General features: G+C 46.8%; 1 protein-coding gene across 4 annotated transcripts in view; it reads left to right on the top strand.

Annotated features, from left to right (window-relative positions):
- The window catches only part of LOC310635921 (major histocompatibility complex class I-related gene protein-like), a 34,288-nt gene extending 16,467 nt beyond the window's left edge, over positions 1–17,821 (top strand). The window contains exons 5-10 of one of the 4 annotated variants that reach the window (XR_014491555.1): positions 293–391; positions 1,342–1,374; positions 5,063–5,095; positions 10,005–10,053; positions 12,345–12,394; positions 17,703–17,821. Coding sequence is in view for 2 of the 4 variants with exons in the window: in XM_083355306.1 (XP_083211432.1) it covers positions 293–391; positions 1,342–1,374; positions 5,063–5,095; positions 10,005–10,024 (185 nt within the window). In the remaining 2 variants the exon portion in view is untranslated. Of the gene's footprint in view, positions 1–292; positions 392–1,341; positions 1,375–5,062; positions 5,096–10,004; positions 10,066–12,344; positions 12,395–13,611; positions 13,735–17,702 lie in introns of those variants that run through there. The other 3 variants (XR_014491556.1, XM_083355306.1, XM_083355307.1) reach the window with 3 other exon arrangements.
- The last annotated feature ends 6,305 nt before the right edge of the window (positions 17,822–24,126 follow it).

Genomic DNA, 24,126 nt, shown 5'->3' with positions numbered 1-24,126 from the left:
ATTTTAGTCCCATGACTGCAAGCTGCTGCTTATGAGCTAAACAGTTAAAGGGGAACGTCAGCTGCCTTCATGCTGGGCTGATGTGAGAAGAAAACAGTGTCATGAGGACATGTCCTCTAACAATGGTTAGCAAGGAGCCTTCATGCTACCATTAGAGGGACATGAAGATGAGCCCCTTACACTTATTAACTTCGGGAATTTCCAGTCCTTTGGCTTCATTAGGCCCCTCCCTCCCAATTGGGATGATTGTTTGGGATTCTCCTTCAATTATCTGCTCTTTCTCCCAATTCAGTTCCAGAATCCAACCTGGGGCTCATCATCGGCTGCGTTGTGGCTGGTCTTGTCGTGTGTGGGATTGTCTCGCTGGGTGTGATTGTTCGGATTGTATTCAGTAAGTATCCTTTCTTGGTGATGGGGAGAGTCCTCCCAGCTCTCTTCCTTTGGGGGGCTTTTTCCAAGCTTCCTTCTGTTTTCTTGCCTTCAGAGGTGCTCCATCACCTCTTTTAAGAAGGGACTGACTGGACAACCATTTTTTTTAAAAAAAATCCCATTTATATCCCGCCCTTTCTCCGAAGACTCAGGGCGGCTTACAATCTAAGAAGCAGAAATCAATGTACTTAGCAATAGCCTTCATTCTATGTATATGCCTGCTTATTAGGGCTTTCGCGCCCCCCCCCCCCGCGGCATTTTACAAAGTCAGCTTATTGCCCCCAACAATCTGGGTCCTCATTTTACCTACCTCGGAAGGATGGAAGGCTGAGTCAACCTTGAGCCTGGTGGGACTCGAACCTGCACTAATTGCAGGCAGCTGGTGTTACTTAAGGAGGCATTAGCCCACTGCTCCACCAAGGCTCTTGTCTAAATGGTATAGGAAGATCTCCTGCTTGAGCAGGGAGTTGGACTAATTGACCTCCAGGGTCCCTTCTAACTCTTGTTATTCTGTTGTTTGATATTCCCAGCCATCTTTGGGCGTATCTCAGATCTCGGGCCCCTTGTCAGGGCTTCAGTCTCAACTCCGCTGAGTTTGAGGTTCCAAGAATCTTCCTCTGGGTCTGCCTTTTTCAAAAGCTTTAGTGAAAGGGCAGCTGAGAAGGATTTCAGTGAAAATTCACTGCTTCTACTTCTCCTACTTCTCCTCAGAGGCAGCAGGACTCTCTTGGGGAAAATCAAGTGGTGTGTTTGTAACCTGTAGTTTTTTCTGTGTCTGTTAATCAGAAGGAGTGGTTGTGACTCAACCAGCTGTGAAGACCTCTCTCGGGACTCTTCCCCTACAAAGGGAGAGATTGGATGATCTCTGGTGGAGTCTTTTTTTTTCTCACTGATTTTTTTTCTCCCTTGCAGTGAAACGTCAGCATGACTACAAAGCAGCATCAAGTGAGTGTTGTTGTTTTTTTCCCCTCTTTACGTGTTAGCTCCAACTCAGAGCAGGGATCAGAGGGAGCATCAGAGGAGGCGTGTGAATGTGTTTGTGTGAATCCAAAACTCCATTAGTAGGCTCATGGAGTTTTTTTTTTCTTTTGTGGTCTTTACATACTTAAGGGACGCGGTGGCTCAGTGGGTTAGGACGCTGAGCTTGTCGATCAGAAGGTCGGCAGTTTGGCGGGTCGAATCCCGAGTGCCGCGTAACAGAGTGAGCGCATTACTCGTCCCAGCTTCTGCCAACCTAGCAGTTCGAAAGCATGTAAAAATGCAAGTAGAAAAATAGGGACCACTACGGTGGGAAGGTAACAGCGTTCCGTGTGCCTTTGGCATCTAGTCATGCCGGCCACATGACCACGGAGACATCCTCGGACAAGTGCTGGCTCCTTGGCTTTGAAATGGAGATGAGCACCGGCCCCTAGAATTGGAAACGACTAGCACGCATGTGCGGGGGAACCTTTACCTTTAACTTTACATACTTAAACTGCAGCGAGAAGGGAGTGGGGAAGAAAACCATCGTGAGACACTCTTCCGTTTTAACTTTTTTTCCTTGTCGCTTTTTGGAGTTTTCGTCCTGCTTTCATGAGAGGGCAGCCTTTGGGAGGGGATGTAGCTGCCCCCTTCCCGCCCCCCCTCCAAGCCATCAGCTGAGCAAGACGCCTGCCTGCCTGCGCCGAGGCTTTCATTGTCGTGAGCATTTCTGTTGAGGATTGGGGGGGGGCTGGTTGGTTTTTATTCCCTCCCAACCGTCTGCTGGGTGATTGCAGCAGGTTTTGGTCTCTTCTGTCGTGCTTTTATATTTATATTTATTTATATTTTATTTGATTTCTATACCGCCCTTCTCCCGAGGGACTCAGGGCGGTTCACAGGGCATATATAAATAAATATAAATAACAGTACAAAAATTAAAAGGAAATTAAACCAATGCCCAATTAAAATACAACAATAATAGAATAATAAAAAACCAATTAAAAAACCCATATTCCCCCATCAGGCCAGACCAGCTAATTCAAATAAGTGGGTCTTCAGCCCGCGGCGGAAGGATCGAAGGTCCGATGCCATCCGGAGCTCAACCGGCAGTTGGTTCCATAATGCCGGAGCACCCACAGAGAAGGCCCTCCCCCTGGGGGCCACCAGTCGACATTCCCTGACCGGAGGCACCCTGAGGAGGCCCTCTCTGTGGGCACGCACAGGGCGGAGGGGAGTTGACGCCGGCAGCAGGTGGTCCTTGAGGTATCCCGGACCCATGCCATGTAAGGACTTAAAGATCATGACCAAGACCTTGAACCTCACCCGGAAGACAATTGGTAACCAATGCAGCTCGCGGAGCAAAGGTGTAACATGGGAGTACCGGGAAACTCCCAAGACAACTCTCGCGACCGCATTCTGTACCAGTTGGAGCCTCCGAGTGGTCTTCAAGGGAAGCCCCATGTAGAGAGCATTACAGTAGTCTAGGCGAGGGGTCACGAGCGCATGAGTGACCGTACACAAGGCATCCCGGTCCAGATAGGGCCGCAACTGGCGCACCAGGCGAACCTGGGCGAAAGCCCCCCTAGTCACGGCCACTATATGATTTTAGGTGACCCACAAACCATGTTTGTTTTGGGGGGAGTTCCCCACTCCGGTTGTTAGCCTTGCTTAAACCGTCTTCCTCCACCTCCTCCTCACCGGAGCCCCCCTTTGTCTGCAACCAGACCCTGCCCCTGCCTCGCCCCACCTGCCCTGCCCCCTCCCTCGCCTCCCCTCACCCTGCAGGATGAGCCCCCTGCCCACTGCCCCACCTGCCAGAGACCCCCTGGATCTCCCCCAATCCTGCCTGGCCCCCACAGGCATCCCTCCCCAGGAGTGACATTGAGGTGGCCACGCCCACCCAGTCTACCATGACCACTGTAGCCATGTCCCACCCTGTGGTCCACGCCCACCCGACACCCAATGGAGGATTGCTTACAACTGTTCACAAATCCTCCTTCAAACATTTTCCATTTTTAAGCTCCATGAGAGTTAATTCATCTCATTAAGATGAGCCAAAGGAAATCCTCCTCCCATTCCTATAACAGGCCAATCTTCCACAACCTTCCTCAAGGCTCATGAAAAATCTTTCACCATCTCATTGAATTGTCCTTACACTTCAGAGCAATTTACTACTAGAGTTTCAGGGCACGTCTGAACCCATAACCTGTTAAGAAATTGCATAGCAGCTGTCCAAATGAAGTTGGAGACGCTAACACAAATTTGTACTTTTATATGTCCTATATCTATATCTATATCTATTTATCTATATCTATATCTATATATCTAGATAGATATAAATATATAGATATAGATATAAAGGTAAAGGTAAAGGTGCCCCCGCACATGCGTGCTAGTCGTTTCCGACTTTAGGGGCCGGTGCTCATCTCTGTTTCAAAGCCGAAGAGCCAGCGCTTGTCCGAGGACGTCTCTGTGGTCATGTGGCCGGCATGACTAGACACCAAAGGTGCATGGAACGCTGTTACCTTCCCACCGTAGTGGTCCCTATTTTTCTACTTGCATTTTTACGTGCTTTCGAACTGCTAGGTTGGCAGAAGCTGGGACGAGTAACAGGTGCTCACTCTGTTATGCGGCACTCAGGATTCGACCCACCAAACTGCCGACCTTCTGATCGACAAGCTCAGCGTCCTAACCCACTGAGCCACCGCGTCCCTTTATGTAAAGATATAGATATAGATACAGTAAATATAGATAGATAGATAGATATAGAGATATAGATATCTACACACATAGATACATATATCCCATACATATATATGTATATACACATAAATATTAATGTAGGTGTTGGCGTATTCGGGTCTTTTCCTGTGTAGGATTGAGGGTGTCTTGGCGACGTTTCAAGAAATTGCATAGCAGCTGTCCAAATGAAGTTGGAGACACTAACACAAATTTGTAGTCCTATATGTCCTATATCTATATCTATATCTATCTATCTATCTATATCTATATCTACATATCTATATCTATATCTATATCTATATCTATCTATCTATCTATCTATCTATCTATCTATCTATCTATCTATCTATATCTGATATCTATATATCAGAAAACAAATATATAGATATAGATATAGATACAGTAAATATAGATAGATAGATAGATATAGAGATATAGATATCTACACACATAGATACATATATCCCATACATATATATGTATATACACATAAATATTAATGTAGGTCTTGGCGTATTCGGGTCTTTTCCCGTGTAGGATTGAGGGTGTCTTGGCGACGTTTTGACAAGGTCCGCACAAGCACGAAACTGAAGACACCAGCCTGAAGATGACGAGTGGGACCTCGTCGAAACATCGCCAAGACACCCTCAATCCTACACAGGAAAAGACCCGAATACGCCAAGACCTACATACCTATACCCGTGAAAATCTACGAAAATAAAATATTAATCTGTCCATATACATATTCAGCATTATTTCTTGCGTCTCTTAGCTAAAGCAGCTTGATTTAAACCTTTTGAATGTATTTGAGGGTGTGTGTGTGTGAGTGTGTGTGTGTTTGTGAGAGGGGGGGGGGTCAGGAAGATTAGAGTTTTTTCATTTCCTCCTATCAGCCAAGAGACTGACCTTCCCACTTTTCTTTTATTTCTAGCATGTTACACAGAATCCGACAGTTCAGACAGGGGTAAGTCAGAGGGAGGCCCCCTGAAAGAACAAGAGACATTCTGCTTCCTTTGTTGTTGTTGTTAGTTGCGAAGTCGTGTCCGACCCATCGCGACCCTATGGACAATGTTCCTCCAGGCCTTCCTGTCCTCTACCATCTTCTGGAGTCCATTTAAGCTCACGCCTACTTCTTCAGTGACTCCATCCAGCCACCTCATTCTCTGTCGTCCCCTTCTTCTATTGCCCTCAATCTTTCCCAGCATTAGGCTCTTCTCCAGTGAGTCCTTCCTTCTCATTAGGTGGCCAAAGTATTTGAGTTTTAGCTTCAGGATCTGGCCTTCTAAAGAGCAGTCAGGGTTGATCTCCTCTAGGACTGACCGGTTTGATCGCCTTGCAGTCCAAGGGACTTGCAGGAGTCTTCTCCAGCACCATAGTTCAAAGGCATCAATTCTTTGGCGCTCAGCCTTTCGTATGGTCCAGCTTTCACTGCCATACATTGCAACTGGGAAGACCATAGCCTTGACTATACGCACTTTTGTTGACAGGGTGATGTCTCTGCTTTTTAGTGTGCTGTCTAGATTTGCCATGGCTTTCCTCCCCAGGAGCAAGCGTCTTTTAATTTCTTGGCTACAGTCCCCATCTGCAGTGATCTTGGAGCCCAGGAAAATAAAATCTGTCACTACCTCCATTTCTTCCCCATCTATTTGCCAGGAATTGAGAGGGCTGGATGCCATGATCTTGGTTTTCTTAATGTTTAGTTTCAACCCAAGTTTTGCACTCTCCTTCTTCACTCGCAACAAGAGGCTCTTTAGTTCCTCTTCACTTTCTGCCATTAGAGTGGTATCATCTGCATATCTTAGGTTGTTGATGTTTCTTCCGGCAATCTTAATTCCAACTTTTGATTTATCTAGCCCTGCCTTTCTCATGATGTGCTCTGCATATAAGTTAAATAGGCAAGGCGACAGTATACTGTACAGCCTTGCCGGACTCCTTTCCCAATTTTGAACCAACCAGTGGTTTCGTGTCCAGTTCTCACTGTTGCTTCTTGGCCCGCATATAGGTTTCTCAAGAGACAAATAAGATGGTCTGGTATGCCCATCTCTTTAAGGACTTGCCACAGTTTGTTATGATCCACACAATCAAAGGCTTTAGCATAGTCCATGAAGCAGAAGTAGATGTTTTTCTGGAACTCTCTAGCTTTCTCCATGATCCAGCGTATGTTAGCAATTTGATTTCTAGTTCCTCTGCCTCTTCGAAATCCTGCCTGTACTTCTGGTAGTTCTCGATCCACATACTGCTGGAGTCTAGCTTGTAGAATTTTAAGCATAACTTTACTAGCATGAGAAATGAGTGCAATGGTGCGATAGTTTGAACATTCTTTGGCACTGCCTTTCTTTGGAATTGGAATGTAAACTGATCTTTTCCAGTCCTGTGGCCACTGTTGAGTTTTCCAAATTTGCTGGCAAATTGAGTGTAGCACTTTTACTGCATCGTCTTTTAAGATTTTGAATAGCTCAGCTGGAATACTGTCACCTCCACTAGCTTTGTTGTTGCTCAGCTTTTCTAAGGCCCACTTCACTTCACATTCTAGGATGTCTGGCTCGAGGTCAGTGACCACCTCATCGTGATTATCAGGGACGTTAAGCTCATTCTTGTATAGTTCTTCTGTGTAATTTTGCCACCTCTTCTTAATCTCTTCTGCCTCTGTTAGGTCCCTGCCATTTTGGTCCTTTATCATGCCCATTTTTGCATGAAACGTTCCCTTCATCTCTCCAATTTTCTTGAAAAGATCTCTGGTCCTCCCTATTCTATTGTTTTCTTCTATTTCTTTCAATTGTTCATTTAAGAAGGCATTCTTATCTCTTCTAGCTATTCTTTGGAATTCTGCATTTAATTGGGCATATCTTTCTTTTTCTCCCTTGCCTTTCGCTTCCCTCCTTTCCTCAGCTATTTGCAAAGCTTCCTCAGACAGCCATTTTGCTTTCTTGCATTTCTTTTTCTTTGGGATGGTTTTGGTTGCTACCTGTTGTACAATGTTGCGAACCTCTGTCCATAGTTCTTCAGGCACTCTGTCTATCAGATCTAATTCTTTAAATCTATTTGTCACCTCTACTGTATATTCAACAGGGATATGATTTAATTCGTACCTGACTGGCCTAGCGTTTTTCCCTACTTTCTTTAATTTAAGCCTAAACTTTGCAACAAGAAGCTCATGGTCTGAGGCACAGTCAGCTCCTGGTCTTGTTTTTACTGACTGTATAGAGCTTCTCCATCTTTGGCTGCAGAGCATATAGTCAATCTGATTTCTGTGTTGACCGTCTGGTGATGTCCATGTGTAAAGCCGTCTCTTGGGTTGTTGGAAAAGAGTGTTTGCTATGACCATCGTATTCTCTTGACAAAATTCTATCAGCCTGTGCCCTGCTTCATTTTGTACTCCAAGGCCAAACTTGCCTGTTACTCCAGTTATCTTTTGGCTTCCTACTTTAGCATTCCAATCTCCCATGATGATAAGGACATCATTTTTGGGTGTTAGTTCTATAAGGTGCTGTAGGGCTTCATAGAACCGGTCAATTTCATCCTCTTCAGCACTGGTGGTTGGGGCATAGACTTGGACTACTGTGATATTGAATGGTTTGCCTTGGATTCGAACTGAGATCATTCTGTCATTTTGAGGGTTGTATCCCAGTATTGCTTTTCCTACTTTTTTATTGACTATGAAGGCTACTCCATTTCTTCTGAGGGATTCTTGCCCGCAGTAGTATACCTGATGGTCATCTGAATTAAATTCACCCATTCCTGTCCATTTTAGTTCGCTGATACCTAAGATGTCAATGTCTAGTCTTGTCATCTCTTGTTTGACCACGTCCAGCTTTCCTTGATTCATGGATCTTACATTCCAGGTTCCTATGGAGAAAGAATCTTTACAGCATCGGACTTTCCTTTCACCACCAGACATATCCACAGCTGAGCGTCCTTTCGGCTTTGGCCCAGTCGCTTCATTCTTTCTGGCGCTACTAGTACTAGCCCTCTGCTCTTCCCCAGTAGCATATTGGACGCCTTCCGACCTGAGGGGCTCATCTTCCAGCGTCATATCGTTTTGCCTTTTGGTACTGTCCATAGGGTTTTCATGGCAAAGATACTGGAGTGGTTTGCCATTTCCTTCTCCAGTGGATCACGTTTTGTCAGAACTCTCTGCTATGACCTGTCCGTCTTGGGTGGCCCTGCACGGCATAGCTCATAGCTTCATTGAATTACGCAAGCCCCTTCGCCACGACAAGGCAGTAATCCATGAAGGGGATTCTGCTTCCTAGCAAGACCTTTTGGCGGGGAGGGGGGAGATTGAAAAGAGAGAGCCCCCCCCCAAAAAAATAAATTCAGAGGGTTTCCTAATACATCCTCCATGTGTTCCTTCTATAAGTGGTTCTGGTGAAACCAGATTTATTTGGACAGGACTGGAACAAAAGATTTATAAATCAGTTTTGGTCACCACGATGTAAAAAAGATGTTGAGACTCTAGAAAGAGTGCAGAAAAGAGCAACAAATATGGTTAGGGGGCCTGGAATCTAAAACATTTACGGAAGGATTGCTGGAATTGAGCATGTCTAGTTTAATGAAGAGAAGGATGAGGGGTGACATGATAGCAGTGTTCCAGTATCTCAGGGGCTGCCACAAAGAAGAGGAAATCAAGCTATTCTCCAAAGCGCCAGAAGGCAGGACAAGAAGCAACGGATGGAAACTAGTCAAGGAGAGAAGCAACCTAGAACTAAGGAGAAACCTCTTGACAGTGAGAACAATTAACCAGTGGAACAACCTGCCTCCAGAAGCTGTGAATGCTCCAACATTGGAAGTTTGTAAGAAGAAACTGGACAGCCATTTTTCTGAAATGGTATAGGGTTTCCTGCCTGAGCAGGGGGTTGGACTAGATGACCTCCAAGGTCCCTTCCAACTTCTTCTTCTTCTTCTTCTTCTTCTTCTTCTTCTTCTTCTTCTTCTTCTTCTTCTTCTTCTTCTTCTTCTTCTTCTTCTTCTTCTTCTTCTTCTTCTTCTTCTTCTTCTTAACCGCCCTGAGTCCTCAGGGAAAGGGCGGTATACAAATGTAATAAAATAAAAATAAAAATAAATAAATATTATTATTATTATTATTATTATTATTATTATTATTATTATTATTATTAGTAGTAGTAGTAGTAGTAGTAGTAGTAGTGCTTTTTTGTAAAAAAAAAAAAGGTGCCAGAACTTCACCATCCGTTGCTTCTTGTCCTGCCTTCAGGCGCTTTGGAGAATAGCTTGACTCCCTCTTCTTTGGGGCAGCCCCTGAGATATCGGAACACTGCTATCATGTCCCCCCTCGTCCTTCTCTTCGTTAAACTACACGTACCCAATTCCAGCAACCGTTCCCTATATGTTTTAGCCTCCAGTCCCCCAATCATCTTTGTTGCTCTTCTCTGTACCCTTTCCCCAGTGGTTAGAGCAGACATGTCAAACACAAGGCCCGGGGGCCAGATCCGGCCCGTGAAGTGGTTTCATGCGGCCCGCGAAGCCATTCTGGAAACAGTGAGGGAACGGCCCCCACTGCCTTGGCCCTGGCCCAGAGACCCTCAGATCTGTCCCACTCCTGCCCAGGCCCCCATAGGCACCCTTGATGAGAACGATGTAGAGCTGGCCATGCCCACCCAGTAGGCCATACGCACTTTAGCCACGCCCACCCAGTAGGCCACACCCACCCAGGCCACACCCACCCGGCCCCCTGAGGGCAACCACAGTGCTGATGCGGCCCTCAATGAAATTGAGTTTGATACCCCTGGGTTAGAGACCATTCTGGTGGCAGAAGCCTGGTCTCCTTTGAGAGATTCCTGAAACTGCAGAGGTCGAATGGTGAAGAGAGAGAGGACCAGGCAGAGACTCACTCTCTGTTTTTCTCTCCAATGCAGGGAGCAACCAGGCCATTTAGCAGCCCGCCCCCCCCGCCCGCCCCCGCAGGTGAGTGGACTGGTGGGGGCTGTCTGGGGGAAGGAGAGGAAATGGGGGCTTTGAGGTTGAATGACCAACGAGTGGTGAAGATACTTTGGGGAAATTTCTCTTCTCTCTATTATTCATCTCAAACACTGAAGGGTGAAGGGGTTTGGGGGCTCTGGGAAGGGGTCTGCCTGCCCCCCCCCCGAACTTTTATTCTACAAAGCCAGACTCCCAGGATCTGACTGGATGAGGAGGCTCAGAGAACAACAGAGGGGAGATTGGAGCGTCCCCAGTGTAAGTGGGAGGGAGGGAGGGGAAAAACAAAAGACTTCTTGAAGGTCCCACAGTCATGGATGGAGGTGGGGAGGGCTTCTCTCCCATCCTAGCCTGACTGAGAATACCACCCTCCAGATGCTAAAGGAAGATCTGGGCTTTCCGGAGGCTGTGAATCTATTTGCACTTGGTCTCTGGGGCAAAACGAAGAGGGCGAGGGGAGACATGACAGCAGCCTTCCAGTATCTCAGGGGCTGCCCCAGAGAAGAGGGAGTCAAGCTATTCTCCAAAGCCCCTGAAAGCAGGACAAGAAGCAACGGATGGAAACTAGTCAAGGAGAGAAGCAACCTAGAACTAAGGAGAAACTTCCTGACAGTTAGAACAATTAACCAGTGGAACAACCTGCCTCCAGAAGCGGTGAATGCTCCAACACTGGAAGTTTTTAAGAAGAGATTGGCCAGCCACTTGTCTGAAATGGTATAGGGTTTCCTGCCTGAGCAGGGGGTTGGACTAGATGACCTCCAAGGTCCCTTCCAACTTATTATTATTATTATTATTATTATTATTATTATTATTAGTAGTAGTAGTAGTAGTAGTAGTAGTAGTAGTAGTAGTAGTAGTGCTTTTTTGTAAAAAAAAAAAAGGTGCCAGAACTCACATACTTCATACAACCCACTTTGCCTACCCTACAAGGTTCCATTCAAAAAAGATGCCGGAACTCCGTTCTGAGCGTTCTATGACAAAAAAAGCCCTGATGATGATGATGATGATTTTATTGTTATTACTACTTTTGCTATTGCAATTGAGATGGAGTCTTAAATTGGTAGGGTCACTCCTCACATTTTTCCACCTATTATAATTAAAAGATTGATGGGAAAATTGTGGTTTCCCCCCCCAAAGGACAATTGTCCATTTAGAATGAACATTAACATTAATTAGCATTAATTTACATCAGCATGTGAATAGTATAGGAGAAAAGGCTCCTCACTGAAAAAGGACAAATGGGAAAATCCTGATATTTTCCTTCAATTCTGATCATTTTGTTCTCGCTTTTTTCTTGCTCCCCCTTTTTCTCTGTACAAAATCCAGCACTTCACTTGATTTCTCACCTTCTCTCTCTTCCTTGATTTCTAACCAAGTTACAGAATTCCCTTTTCTTCGCGCTGGTTTGTTCCTGCAAAGGAGAAAGGGGAGAAACCTCTCTCCCTGTTGGATTTCCACCCTCCTCCATTCAGGCAGAGAAGGTAGCCTAAGAGCCTGCAGGGTGCCCCCCTTTGGAGCAAAGAGCCCCTTGCTCCTAGGGCAGGGAAATAGGTAAACCGCTGGCAATGCCAAGATAATAATAATAATAATAATAATAATAATAATAATAATAATAATAATAATAATAATAATAATAATGACGAAGAAGAAGAAGAAGAAGAAGAAGAAGAAGAAGAAGAAGAAGAAGAAGAAGAAGAAGAAGAAGAAGAAGAAGAAGTTGGAAGGGACCTTGGAGGTCATCTAGTCCAACCCCCTGCTCAGGCAGGAAACCCTATACCATTTCAGGCAAATGGCTGTCTAGTCTCTTCTTAAAAACCTCCAGTGTTGGAGCATTCACCACCTCTGGAGGCAGGTTGTTCCACTGGTTAGTTGTTCTAACTGTCAGGAAGTTTCTCCTTAGTTCTAGGTTGCTTCTCTCCTTGACTAGTTTCCATCCGTTGCTTCTTGTCCTGCCTTCAGGCGCTTTGGAGAATAGCTTGACTCCCTCTTCTTTGGGGCAGCCCCTGAGATATCGGAACACTGCTATCATGTCCCCCCTCGTCCTTCTCTTCGTTAAACTAGACGTACCCAATTCCAGCAACCGTTCCCTATATGTTTTAGCCTCCAGTCCCCCAATCATCTTTGTTGCTCTTCTCTGTACCCTTTCCCCAGTGGTTAGAGACCATTCTGGTGGCACAAGCCTGGTCTCCTTTGAGAGATTCCTGAAACTGCAGAGGTCGAATGGTGAAGAGAGAGAGGACCAGGCAGAGACTCACTCTCTGTTTTTCTCTCCAATGCAGGGAGCAACCAGGCCATTTAGCAGCCCGCCCCCCCCCGCCCGCCCCCGCAGGTGAGTGGACTGGTGGGGGCTGTCTGGGGGAAGGAGAGGAAATGGGGGCTTTGAGGTTGAATGACCAACGAGTGGTGAAGATACTTTGGGGAAATTTCTCTTCTCTCTATTATTCATCTCAAACACTGAAGGGTGAAGGGGTTTGGGGGCTCTAGGAAGGGGTCTGCCTGCCCCCCCCCGAACTTTTATTCTACAAAGCCAGACTCCCAGGATCTGACTGGATGAGGAGGCACAGAGAACAACAGAGGGGAGATTGGAGCGTCCCCAGTGTAAGCGGGAGGGAGGGGGAAAATAAAGGACTTCTTGAAGGTCCCGCAGTCATGGATGGAGGTGGGGAGGGCTTCTCTCCCATCCTAGCCTGACTGAGAATACCACCCTCCAGATGCTAAAGGAAGATCTGGGCTTTCCGGAGGCTGTGAATCTATTTGCACTTGGTCTCTGGTCTCTGGGGCAAAATTGTGTAGTTTTAACGAAGAGAAGGGAGAGGGGAGACATGACAGCAGCCTTCCAGTATCTCAGGGGCTGCCCCAAAGAAGAGGGAGTCAAGCTATTCTCCAAAGCCCCTGAAAGCAGGACAAGAAGCAACGGATGGAAACTAGTCAAGGAGAGAAGCAACCTAGAACTAAGGAGAAACTCCCTGACAGTGAGAACAATTAACCAGTGGAACAACCTGCCTCCAGAAGTTGTGAATGCTCCATTGGAAGTTTTAAAGAAGAGATTGGACAACCATTTGTCTGAAATGGTGTAGGGTATATGGCATGGGGTTGGACTAGAAGACCTCCAAGGTCCCTTCCAACTTCTTCTTCTTCTTCTTCTTCTTCTTCTTCTTCTTCTTCTTCTTCTTCTTCTTCTTCTTCTTCTTCTTCTTCTTCTTCTTCTTCTTCTTCTTCTTCATCATCATCATCATCATCATCATCATTATTATTATTATTATTATTATTATTATTATTATTATTATTATTAAATTGACTTGAACTGGATTTGTGTACTTATATGTGGGGCAGGTTCTCACCCACCTTAGGAGCCCTTCCCAGACCTGCCCCTTCCCTCTTGTTAACTCTGGAAATCCCACCCAGCTGATCCCCCCCTCCTTGAGGCTGCTGCTTCTGCTCTTTCCTTGGGCCGATCTTTGCTGATCCCTCAGCCTGGAGGGTTGGATTCCTCCTCTGGGCTCCCTCCCAGTCTGACCCTGACTACTTTTTCCCTCCTCTTTGCAGCCGGAGTAGACAGTCCCAGCGTAAGGAGAAAAGAAAGGACTCCTCCCTCAAGATGGCATGCTGAACCGTCAGGGATTCTTTTTCTCCCTCTGATAAAAGCTGATTTTGACACCAAAGCCCCCTGGGAGAAGCGCGGCCAGGAAGTCCCCTTTCCTGGGTTGGCCCCGTCCAAGGTGCACGCGGCCAGGGAGCCGCGCGGGGCAGCCCCGGGATCCTTCCTGGGAGCGGCCCGCTGGAGCCTCCGCTGAGCAGGCCAGCCTTCCTGCAAGCCACGGCCCCAAGGAAGCACAGCAGAGGAAGGTGTCGACGTTCTTCCTTTGACAACAGATGAAGCAGCAGCTATTTTATCTTTCTGTTAAAAGTGTGTCTCACTTTTAGAGTTAAAGTTAGATGAAGCCAGCAGCCAGCCGTGTGCTGCAGCTGCCAAAAAAGCCAACACAGTGCTAGGCTGCATTAACAGAGGGATAGAATCAAGATCAAGTGAAGTACTAATACCACTTTACAATGCCTTGGTAAGGCCACACCTGGAATACTGCATCCAGTTTTGGTCACCACGATGTAAAAAAGATGTTGAGACTCTAGAAAGAGTACAGAGAAGAGCAACAAAGATGATTGGGGGACTGGAGGCTAAAACATATCGGGAACGGTTGCTGGAATTGGGTATGTGTAGTTTAATGAAGAGAAGAGTGAAGGGTGACAGGATAGCAGTGTTCCAATATCTCAGGGGCTGCCACAAAGAAGAGGGAGTCAAGCTATTCTCCAAAGCACCTGAAAGCAGGACAAGAAGCAACGGATGGAAACTAGTCAAGGAGAGAAGCAACCTAGAACTAAGGAGAAACTTCCTGACAGTTAGAACAATTAACCAGTGGAACAACCTGCCTCCAGAAGTGGTGAATGCTTGTGTTGTGATTCAGGGTCAGCCTGTGGGTTCGGCAGTTGGGTCGGACGACTCAGAGGAGGAGGAGAGGTGTGTTGAAGAGCTTGCTGAGGGGATTGGACAGCTTGATGAGAGCCCCCAGCAAGGCCCCTCTCATCTGGTCACGATGCAGACCCAGCTGTGTGAGCCTGACAGCGTGGATGAAGATGACCCACAGCTGGCCCTGTTCAAGGACGCCCGACGCAGGAGGCAGTCAATCAGGAGTAAACAGGAAGGCAATGGGGCACCTTGGAAGGAGGCAGAGAGAGGCCACGCCCTGAACTGTATTTAAGGGGAATGTGTGGGAGGGCTGGTTTGCTGAAGGCAAACGCTTGGATAGTCCCTGTTTCTTAAAGCTCCTGTTTCTTGGTTCGTGTCTTGTTTGTTTTTGTAGCAATAAATTTGGCAGGCGTAATTCCAGCCTCTTGCCTTCTTTTAAAAGGGGTTGTCCCTGCCTTTTCTGCAGGGCCGGTAGCAGGCTGGTACAGAACAGCTCCAACACTGGAAGTTTTTAAGAAGAGACTGGACACTCATTTGTCTGAAATGGTATAAGGTTTCCTGCCTGAGCAGGGAGTTGGACTAGATGACCTCCAAGGTCCCTTCCAACTTATTATTATTATTATTATTATTATTATTATTATTATTATTATTATTATTATTATTAGAAGGGAGGGGGGAAGGAAGAATGCATGGGGAATTAGTTAGACATAATAAACAGTAGCGGAGCATCTTCAAGGTTGAATGCAATAGGCGATAAGAAAGAACTGGGGGTGAAGCTAAGGAGCGAGAACTTACCCTTCAAACTAGTCATGCCATTTGGACTGCAAGGGGGCCCAGCCGTATTTATGCAGTTGATTAATGAGGTCCTACATGATAATTTCCTGTCAACAAAAGTGCGTATAGACAAGGCTATGGTCTTCCCAGTTGCAATGTATGGCAGTGAAAGTTGGACCATAAGAAAGGCCGAGCGCCAAAGAATTGAGGCCTTTGAGCTGTGGTGCCGGAGAAGACTCCTGCGAGTCCCTTGGACTGCGAGCCAATCAAACCGGTCAGTCCTAGAGGAGATCAACCCTGACTGCTCTTTAGAAGGCCAGATCCTGAAGTTGAAACTCAAATCCTTTGGCCACCTAATGAGAAGGAAGGACTCACTGGAGAAGAGCCGAATGCTGGGAAAGGTTGAGGGCAAGAGAAGGGGACGACAGAGAATGAGGTGGCTGGATGAAGTCACTGAAGCAGTAGGCATGAGCTTAAATGGACAGATGGTAGAGGACAGGAAGGCCTTGTTCTGAACCAGCCCTCTTCTCGCACCCCTAATCAAAAGAAGAGTCTGGAAAGCGTCCAAGACCAAAAGGCTTCTGCCAAGTTTTAATTACACTGTTACAAAAATACAAGAGCTTGACTTCTCAAACGAAAAAGTTGCTTTCAGCAACCAGCCCCTCCCCAAACACTTCTTTTATAGAGAGCTCAGGGCGTGGTCTCCCTGTGCCTCCTCCCGAGGAGTCCCATAGCCTTTCTTTGTTTGTCCCTGCTCGTCTGCCTCCTGCGTTGGGCGTCCTTGAACAGGGCCAGCTGTGGGTCATCATCCTCCGCACTCTCGGGCTCACACAGCTGAGAAGAGGTTCCCGGCTGAGGACTCTGCAAAGCCTCCAAATCATCATCAGCCGGTTCGTTTCCCTCCTCCCCCACATCTGAGTCCTCCGATACATCGGACCCGGCTGTCGGACCCACAGGCTGGCCCTGAGTCACAACAGGCCTGGAGGAACATTGTCCATAGGGTCACAATGGGTCGGACACGACTTCGCAGCTAACAACAACAACAACAACATGATAATTTATCCAAAGGGGTTCTGGCGTATCTTGATGACATCCTGATATACAGTACGAACATGACTGACTACATAAGACTGGTGAGAGAAGTGTTAAAGAAACTGTTGAATGCCAAACTTTATTTCAAATTGTCAAAAGTGTGAATTTCACCATACCCGATTAGATTATCTTGGCTATAGAATGTCCAGTGAGGGAATTGAAATGGACCCAGCCAAAGTGAAAGCTATAATTGAATGGCAACCCCCCAAAGACTCGCAAACAGCTCCAGAACTTCCTAGGGTTTGCCAACTTCTACCGTCAATTCATGCCCTCTTTTTCCGAGATTGCTCTACCACTTACAGAACTACTCAAAACGGGTAAGGGAAGGGGAAAACCACGTCCTCGCTAACCGTTACCATGGACTATGAGCTGCCAAACAGCTTTTGAGAATTTAAAAATTTGCTGCTGAGCCGGTTCTAAAGCACCGCCTGTCGAGGGGAGCCCTTCGTAATTCAAGCTGATGTGTACATCGTTCTTCCCATAGCTCTCCCCAGCGCTGTCGAGAGATGCCCATTTCTGGCCACATTGCTACCATTCTCGTTAATTTGCATCTGCCCGAAGGAAGAGAACGATGCTTTTCTCCCTCTTCCAAAGGAAGGGAGAAAAACCTTTATCGCCACCACGTCACCCTTCCTTTGGACGAAGTAATCTCCTTGCAGTGCAAAACTGTGGGGGCTCCGTCTTTTGCAAAGGGCAGCGTGCACACCCCACAAGCAAAGGAGGAGAGCAGCCAAGTAACCTGCTAGTCCAAACTACAAATACTGCTTCCTGGGATGGGGTGGGAGGGACGGAGAGGAAACGTCTGGAACTCATGCAAGAACTTTTCCTCCAAGTTGCAAAGGAAAAGCAGAAACAGCCTAGCCGTGTAGGTCAAGCTTCTCTCTCTCTCTCTCTCTCTCTCTCTCTCTCTCTCTCTCTCTCTCTCTCCCTCTCTCTCTCCCTCTCTCTCTCTCTCTCTCTCTCTGTCTCCCTCCCTCCCTCCCTCCCCCCCCTCCGGCACTTGCAGCAGGGAGACTGGCGGCTTTTCCACTACATGACCTCCAAGGTCCCTTCCAACTTTATTATTATTATTATAACTGTGGAATGAAAATGATTAGTAAATATTATTTTTATATTATTATATAACGCACAATAGTATCTTCAATAAGTGTCTTCTTTAAAGTCTGTTCTAAGATGCCTACGTTAAAATAAATATATTTTGATTAAAAAAATAAAAACCGCATCGTTAATGGACTATATTGGATCATCCAAGTTTGACAAACAATCATTATACCGAATGTAGCATTCGCTCTCTTTTATTTCTTTCCAGATTGCCATTAATGGATTTTCATGATGTGAAAAAATGAATAGCCAGGCAGCTTCTCCACTACACATACCGCAAGAATGCCAAAATTGCTTGCTGAAAATAAATGCTTTTCTTTTCTTTTCTCACTAGAGTTGTTGCCTGTTTTGGGGTGTTTGGAAATAGCAGGGATTTTAACCTCCTTGTTGCTCAGAGACCTCAGCTTCGCTTTGAGTGTGCGGAAGAGGAAAACTCAAGGCAACACTTTGAAGGAACAAGAATTGAGGTGGCTCCTATGTGCTCCTTGGGGAGGAGGCAGCCATTTTGTTCCTGGGTCCAGATCTTTCTCACCAGCTGATTTTCTGTAAAATGGCCACTTGGTCTGGGCTTGGTGGTGGCAGCAACAGAGGCAGCTTTTCCCTCAGATCCACCTTTGCCTCAGGCTGTTGGCCGAGTGACCCCAGTATTTCTCTGCACTTATTGCATCTGTAGGGTGTTGCTCAATGGTCCTACTCAGGGTCACCCGGTCCTTCCTCAGGAAGGGCTCAGACGAGCATCTTTGGGGTTGTGCAGAAAAGTGTGTGAGAGACACCTGGCAGATAAAATTATGATTAACTGACAGTTAACTGACAGAACAATTAATCAGTGGAACAACTTGCCTCCAGAAGTTGTGAATGCTCCAACGCTGGAAGCTTTTAAGAAAAGATTGGACAACCATTTGTCTGAAACGGTATAGGGTTTCCTGCCTGAGAGGGGGTTGGACTAGAAGACCTCCAAGATCCCTACCAACTCTGTTATCCTATCCTGTCCTATCCTATCCTATCCTGTCCTATCCTATCCTATCCTATCCTATCCTATCCTATCCTATCCTATCCTATCCTATCCTATCCTATGCCATTCCACTCCACTCCACTCCTACTCTACTCTACTCTATATTCTATTCTATATTCTATTCTCCTCTCCTCTCGTTTACTCTACTCTACTCCTATTCTGTTCTGTTCCGTTCCGTTCCGCTCCACTCCACTCCATTCTATATTCTACTCTACTCTATATTTTATATTCTATTTTATATTCTATTTTATATTCTATTTTATATTCTATATTCTATATTCTATTCTATTCTATTCTATTCTATTCTATTCTATTCTATTCTATTCTATTCTATTCTATTCTATTCTATTCTATTCTATTCTATTCTATTCTATTACTATTTTTCTGAAATTCGCTCTTGGTTGGAGTCCAAGTGTGATGCAATTCCATTAGAGATGCTCAGGAAAAGAATGTATCCTGTTATCTGGGAACAATTTGATCCTGTTGGACCCAAGGAAGTGGACAGAGTCCTTAATGAAAACTTCCAGGAAGGTGACTTCTGGGTGGGTGCAAGCAGTGAGGAGGGGTGCTCCTGATACCTTTTAAGGAGGCTTTGTCTGCCCCCTTAAGAAGGCCTCATTAGACCCTCCACCGTACTGGACAATTTTCATCTAGTTTCCCACCTTCCCATTTTTTAGGAAAGGTGGTGGAAAAAGTGGTTGCATTGCAGCTCCAGAAGGTCCTGGATGATACGGATTAACTAGACCACCTTCAGTCACGTTTCAGGCAGAAATGACGTTGGTTGCACTTGTTAATAATCTCTGGTGAGACCAGGATGGAGAGCAGTACCCAGGTGGGCCTTCTTATATTGTTTGTCATTCCACTTCTGTTCTCGGTGATGACTGCGCAGCTTCCGGGTTGCACAAAGTCCATGACACTTGCCCGTCGTGCTGCCGCGTCCCGAGCCGAAGACAACAAAAAAGCGAGACAGTTGTTGAGTGAATTGTGCCCCATTTGATGATCTTTCTTGTCACAGTTGTTAAGTGAATCACTGCAGTTACTAAATTAGTGACACGGTTGTTAAGTAAGTCTGGTTTCCCATTGAGTGTCCTTGTCAGAAGGTCACAAAAGGTATTCACATGATCCCGGGACACTCATAAATAGGGGTCAGCTGCCAAGCATCTGAATTTTGATCATGTGACCCTGGGCATGATGCCACAGTTGTGTGAAAAATGGTCATCAATCACTTTTCCCAATGCTGCTGTAACTTCAGATGGTTACTAAATGAACTGTTGCAAGTTGAGGACTACCTGGAATGCCTCCATCCTTGTTCTCCTTGCCCTCTTGGTGGCTGTCAGTTCCACCAGCTTCGGCTTGGCACCTTGCCAGCATTCTGTCGTCAATTGGGGTGGGAAGGGGGGGAACAAATGGGCGAAGGGGAAATTGGGAGGGGGAAATTGATGGCTGAGGAAGAACACAGCATTCTGGAATCTGGCTCGTACTGGCACTGGCATCTTCAAGGCTGTTTGCCCGGCGTATGGAATTTCACCAGCTCAAACACCTCAGAATTTCTCATCACATCTCGGGGGTGCTGGATTAGTTACACACAGACGGACCGGGGGGGGGAGGAATGGGGAAGGACTTGGGGAAAACAGAGATTTTAGTTCTGTATTGGTGTGTGGGAATTTTAGATTCCACTTGACTCTCCAGCAATCAGCATCTCTTAGCAAAAGTGCCTTTTCACTTCAGATGGAGTTTTACCTCCCTAAGGGATGAGACGGGGGCAGTCTTACAGTGGCTTTTGATACCATCAACCATGGTATCTTTTTGGACCAGCTATGGCAGTGGTGTCAGACTGCCAGCCTGTGGGCCGGACATATCATCTGGAAGCCACGCCCACCCCACCACCGGCAATGGCAAAACCATCCCGATACGTCGCACGACGTCACGTGACGCCGTGAGTTTGACATGTCTGAGCTATGGGATTTGGGACTGGGTGGCGCAGGGTTGCACGGTGAAAGGAATAGAGCAGACATGTCAAACACAAGGCCCGGGGGCCAGATCCGGCCCGCAAAGTGGTTTCATGTGGCCCGCGAAGCCATCCTGGAAACAGTGAGGGAACGGCCCCCACTGCCTTGGCCCTGGCCCAGAGACCCTCCTTCTGCCAGAGACCCTCAGATCTGTCCCATTCCTGCCCAGGCCCCCATGGGCACCCTTGATGCGAACCATGTAGAGCTGGCCACGCCCACCCAGTAGGCCATACACACTCTAGCCACGCCCACCCATTAGGCCACGCCCACTCTGGCCACACCCACCCGGCCCCCTGAGGGCAACCGCAATGCTGATGCGGCCCTCAATGAAATTGAGTTTGACGCCCCTGGAATAGAGCAATGGGGCTCTGGGAGATCAACATTGAGACTGCTTCTACAAAGGCAATTCGGAAATAAACCTCCATTTGGTTATCAGTGACAGACATTCACAGATACAGAACTTTTATTATGCACATTACAAAACTACAGCCTTGGATTACTTTTTGATATAATCGCCATTCAAATTGAGGCACTTGTCACAACATCTTACAAGGTTTGAAATTCCTTAGTAGAAGTCGCTCAAAATCTGGGCTATTGGGAGGGTGTGATCAAAAACATCCTAATGGAACTGTTTCAAAAGTTCTCAGGTGCATCTAGCCATGTGCAGGCAAGCATTATCATGAACCAACACCACACCGGAAGTCAGCATGCCCTTAACGCTTGTTATGGATGGCTCGTCTGAGTTTCCGTGATGTTTCACCGTAGACTTCTCAATTGATGGTAGAACCACGCTTCATGAACTTCATTAGCTGCACTCCTTTGGCATCTTCACATTTAGCCGGTGTCAACACTGCTAACATCCAATGTTCTTGCTTTGACAATATATGAAGATGCAGCCAATTTCCCCTTAACTTGTTTGTTACTTTTAGAGTTAGAATTAGATGATACTGGGGAGTGGGGGGGGGAGGAAGAATGTGTATAGGAATTAGTTAGACATAACAATGTGTAGTAGAGTGTTTTTCAAGGTTGTTTGAAATAAGAGATTATTAAAAATGACAGGTTGGAGAACTGGAGGGAAGGTCTGCATTTAAAACTAATTGGAGAATGTGATTTATAACTGTTAATTAGAAGGGGAATTGTGCTTTGATACTATGTGTTTAGGGGAGGGGAATTCAGATTTTGGCTTCAATTGTGTAAGTGCCGATGCCATACTCCTCGAATAGAGATTCTTTAAGGTAAACAATGTTTATTTATTTTATTTTTTTATTTTATTTTATTTTATATTATTTTATTATTTTATTTTATTTTATTTTATTTTATTTTATTTTATTTTATTTATTTTATTTTATTTTATTTTATTTTATTTTATTATTTTATTTTATTTTATTTTATTTTATTATTTTATTTTATTATTTTATTTTATTTTATTATTTTATTACATTTATATACCGCCCTTTCCCGAAGGACTCAGGGCGGTTTACAGGGTAATTAAAAACCAAAATACAAAAGTTAAAAACAAGTTTAAAAAAAATAAATTTGTCCCTGTATGAATAAAACCCCAGTTAAAATAAGATTAATCCTCAGCCTGGGCCAGAGAGCTTGAAGAGCCAGGTCTTCAGGTCCTGGCGGAATGAACGGAGGTCGGGGGCAGTCCTCAGCTCCACTGGCAGCTGGTTCCAAAGGGCAGGTGCCCCCACTGAGAAGGCCCTATCCCTGGGTGTCGTCCGCCGGCAATCTCTTACCGGTGGCACCCTGAGAAGACCCTCCCTGTGGGAGTGCACTGGACGAAGGGAACTTGATGCCGGCAGCAGGTGTTCCCTCAGATATCCCGGACCCAAGCCATGTAGGGCTTTATAGGTCATCACCAGCACCTTGAATCTCACCCGGAGGGCAACCGGAAGCCAATGCAGCTTGCGGAGTAGAGGTGTTACATGGGAGTATCGGGATACCCCCATCACAACTCACGCGGCCGCATTCTGCACCAGCTGAAGCCTCCGAGTGGTCCTCAAGGGCAGCCCCATGTAGAGAGCATTGCAGTAGTCCAAACGGGAGGTCACGAGCGCATGGGTGACTGTGCGTAGGGCATCTCGGTCCAGATAGGGTCGCAACTGGTGCACCAGGCGAACCTGGGCAAAAGCCCCCCTGGTCACGGCTCCTATATGATCTTCAAAATTGAGTCGTGAATCCAGGAGGACGCCCAAGTTGCGAGCCCTATCAACGGGGGGTAACACCTCACCCCCCATCGTTAGAGATGGAATAGTCTGGTTAACCCGAGATGCCGATATGCACAGCCACTCAGTCTTGGTGGGATTGAGACGAAGCCTGTTTCTCCCCATCCAGACCTGGACCGCCTCCAGGCACCGGGACATCATGGCGAGGGCATTGCTGGGTTGGTTCGGGGTGGAAAGAAAAAGTTGGGTATCATCAGCGTACTGATGATACCCCACCCCGAAACCACGAATGATCTCACCCAGCGGCTTCATATAGATGTTGAACGGGAGGGGCGAGAGAACTGACCCCTGAGGAACTCCACAAATGAGACGCCTTGGGGCGGATCTCTGCCCTCCCGTCAACACCGACTGCGAGCGGCCCAGGAGATAGGAGGAGAACCACCATAAAACGGTGCCTCCCACTCCCAACCCCCTGAGACGCCGCAGTAGGATACCATGGTCGATGGTATCAAAAGCCGCTGAGAGATCTAATAGGACCAGGACAGAGGAGCAACCCCTGTCCCTAGCCCTCCAGAGATCATTCACCAGCGCGACCAATGCCGTCTCCGTGCTGTATCCGGGCCTGAAACCCGATTGGTACGGGTCCAGATAATCAGTTTCCTCCAGGAACAGAGGAAGCTGATGTGCCACCACACTCTCAACAACCTTCGCCAAAAAGCAAAGGTTGGAGACTGGACGATAGTTATTTAAAACAGCCGGGTCCAAGGAAGGCTTCTTGAGGAGGGATCTCACCACCGCCTCCTTCAAGGTGGCAGGGAAGACACCCTCCTTCAAAGAAGCAGTTATTACTGCGTGGAACCAGCCTCGTGTCCCCTCCCGGGCCGCATAAGCTAGCCAGGAGGGGCACGGATCCAACAAACAGGTGGTGGTGCTCAGCCTCCCCATGATCCTGTCCACATCATCAGGGGAAACAGGGTCGAACTCAGTCCAGATAACATGCTCAAGACCGTCCGATTCCTCCACATCAGACTCTGCCCAGTCAGAGTCCAGACCGGTCCGGATCTGAGCGATTTTGTCCGCCAGATGATGACTAAACTCCTCAGCTCGTCCCCGTAAGCGATCCTCCCTCACCTCCTGATTAAGGAGGGAGCGAGTTACCCTAAGCAGGGCGGCCGGGCAATTATCTGCGGACGCGATAAGGGCAGCAAAGTAGTTAGACTTCACCGTCCTTATCGCCACAAGATAAGACCTTATAAAGGTTCTTAACTGCAATCGGTCAGATTCGGATCGGCTGGACCTCCAACCACTCTCTAGACCTCGTCTCCGACGCTTCATCTCCCGGAGCTCTGCAGAAAACCATGGAGCCCAACGGGATCTGCGCCGGGTCAGAGGTCGCAAGGGTACAACGCAGTCAAGTGCCCCGGCGGCCGCCCTTTCCCA

This window comes from Vipera ursinii (assembly GCF_947247035.1).
Source record: "Vipera ursinii genome assembly, chromosome: 2".
NCBI lineage: Eukaryota > Metazoa > Chordata > Lepidosauria > Squamata > Viperidae > Vipera > Vipera ursinii.
The sequence above is the reverse complement of the archived record's forward strand: the minus strand, read 5'-3'. Positions and strand labels throughout refer to the sequence as shown.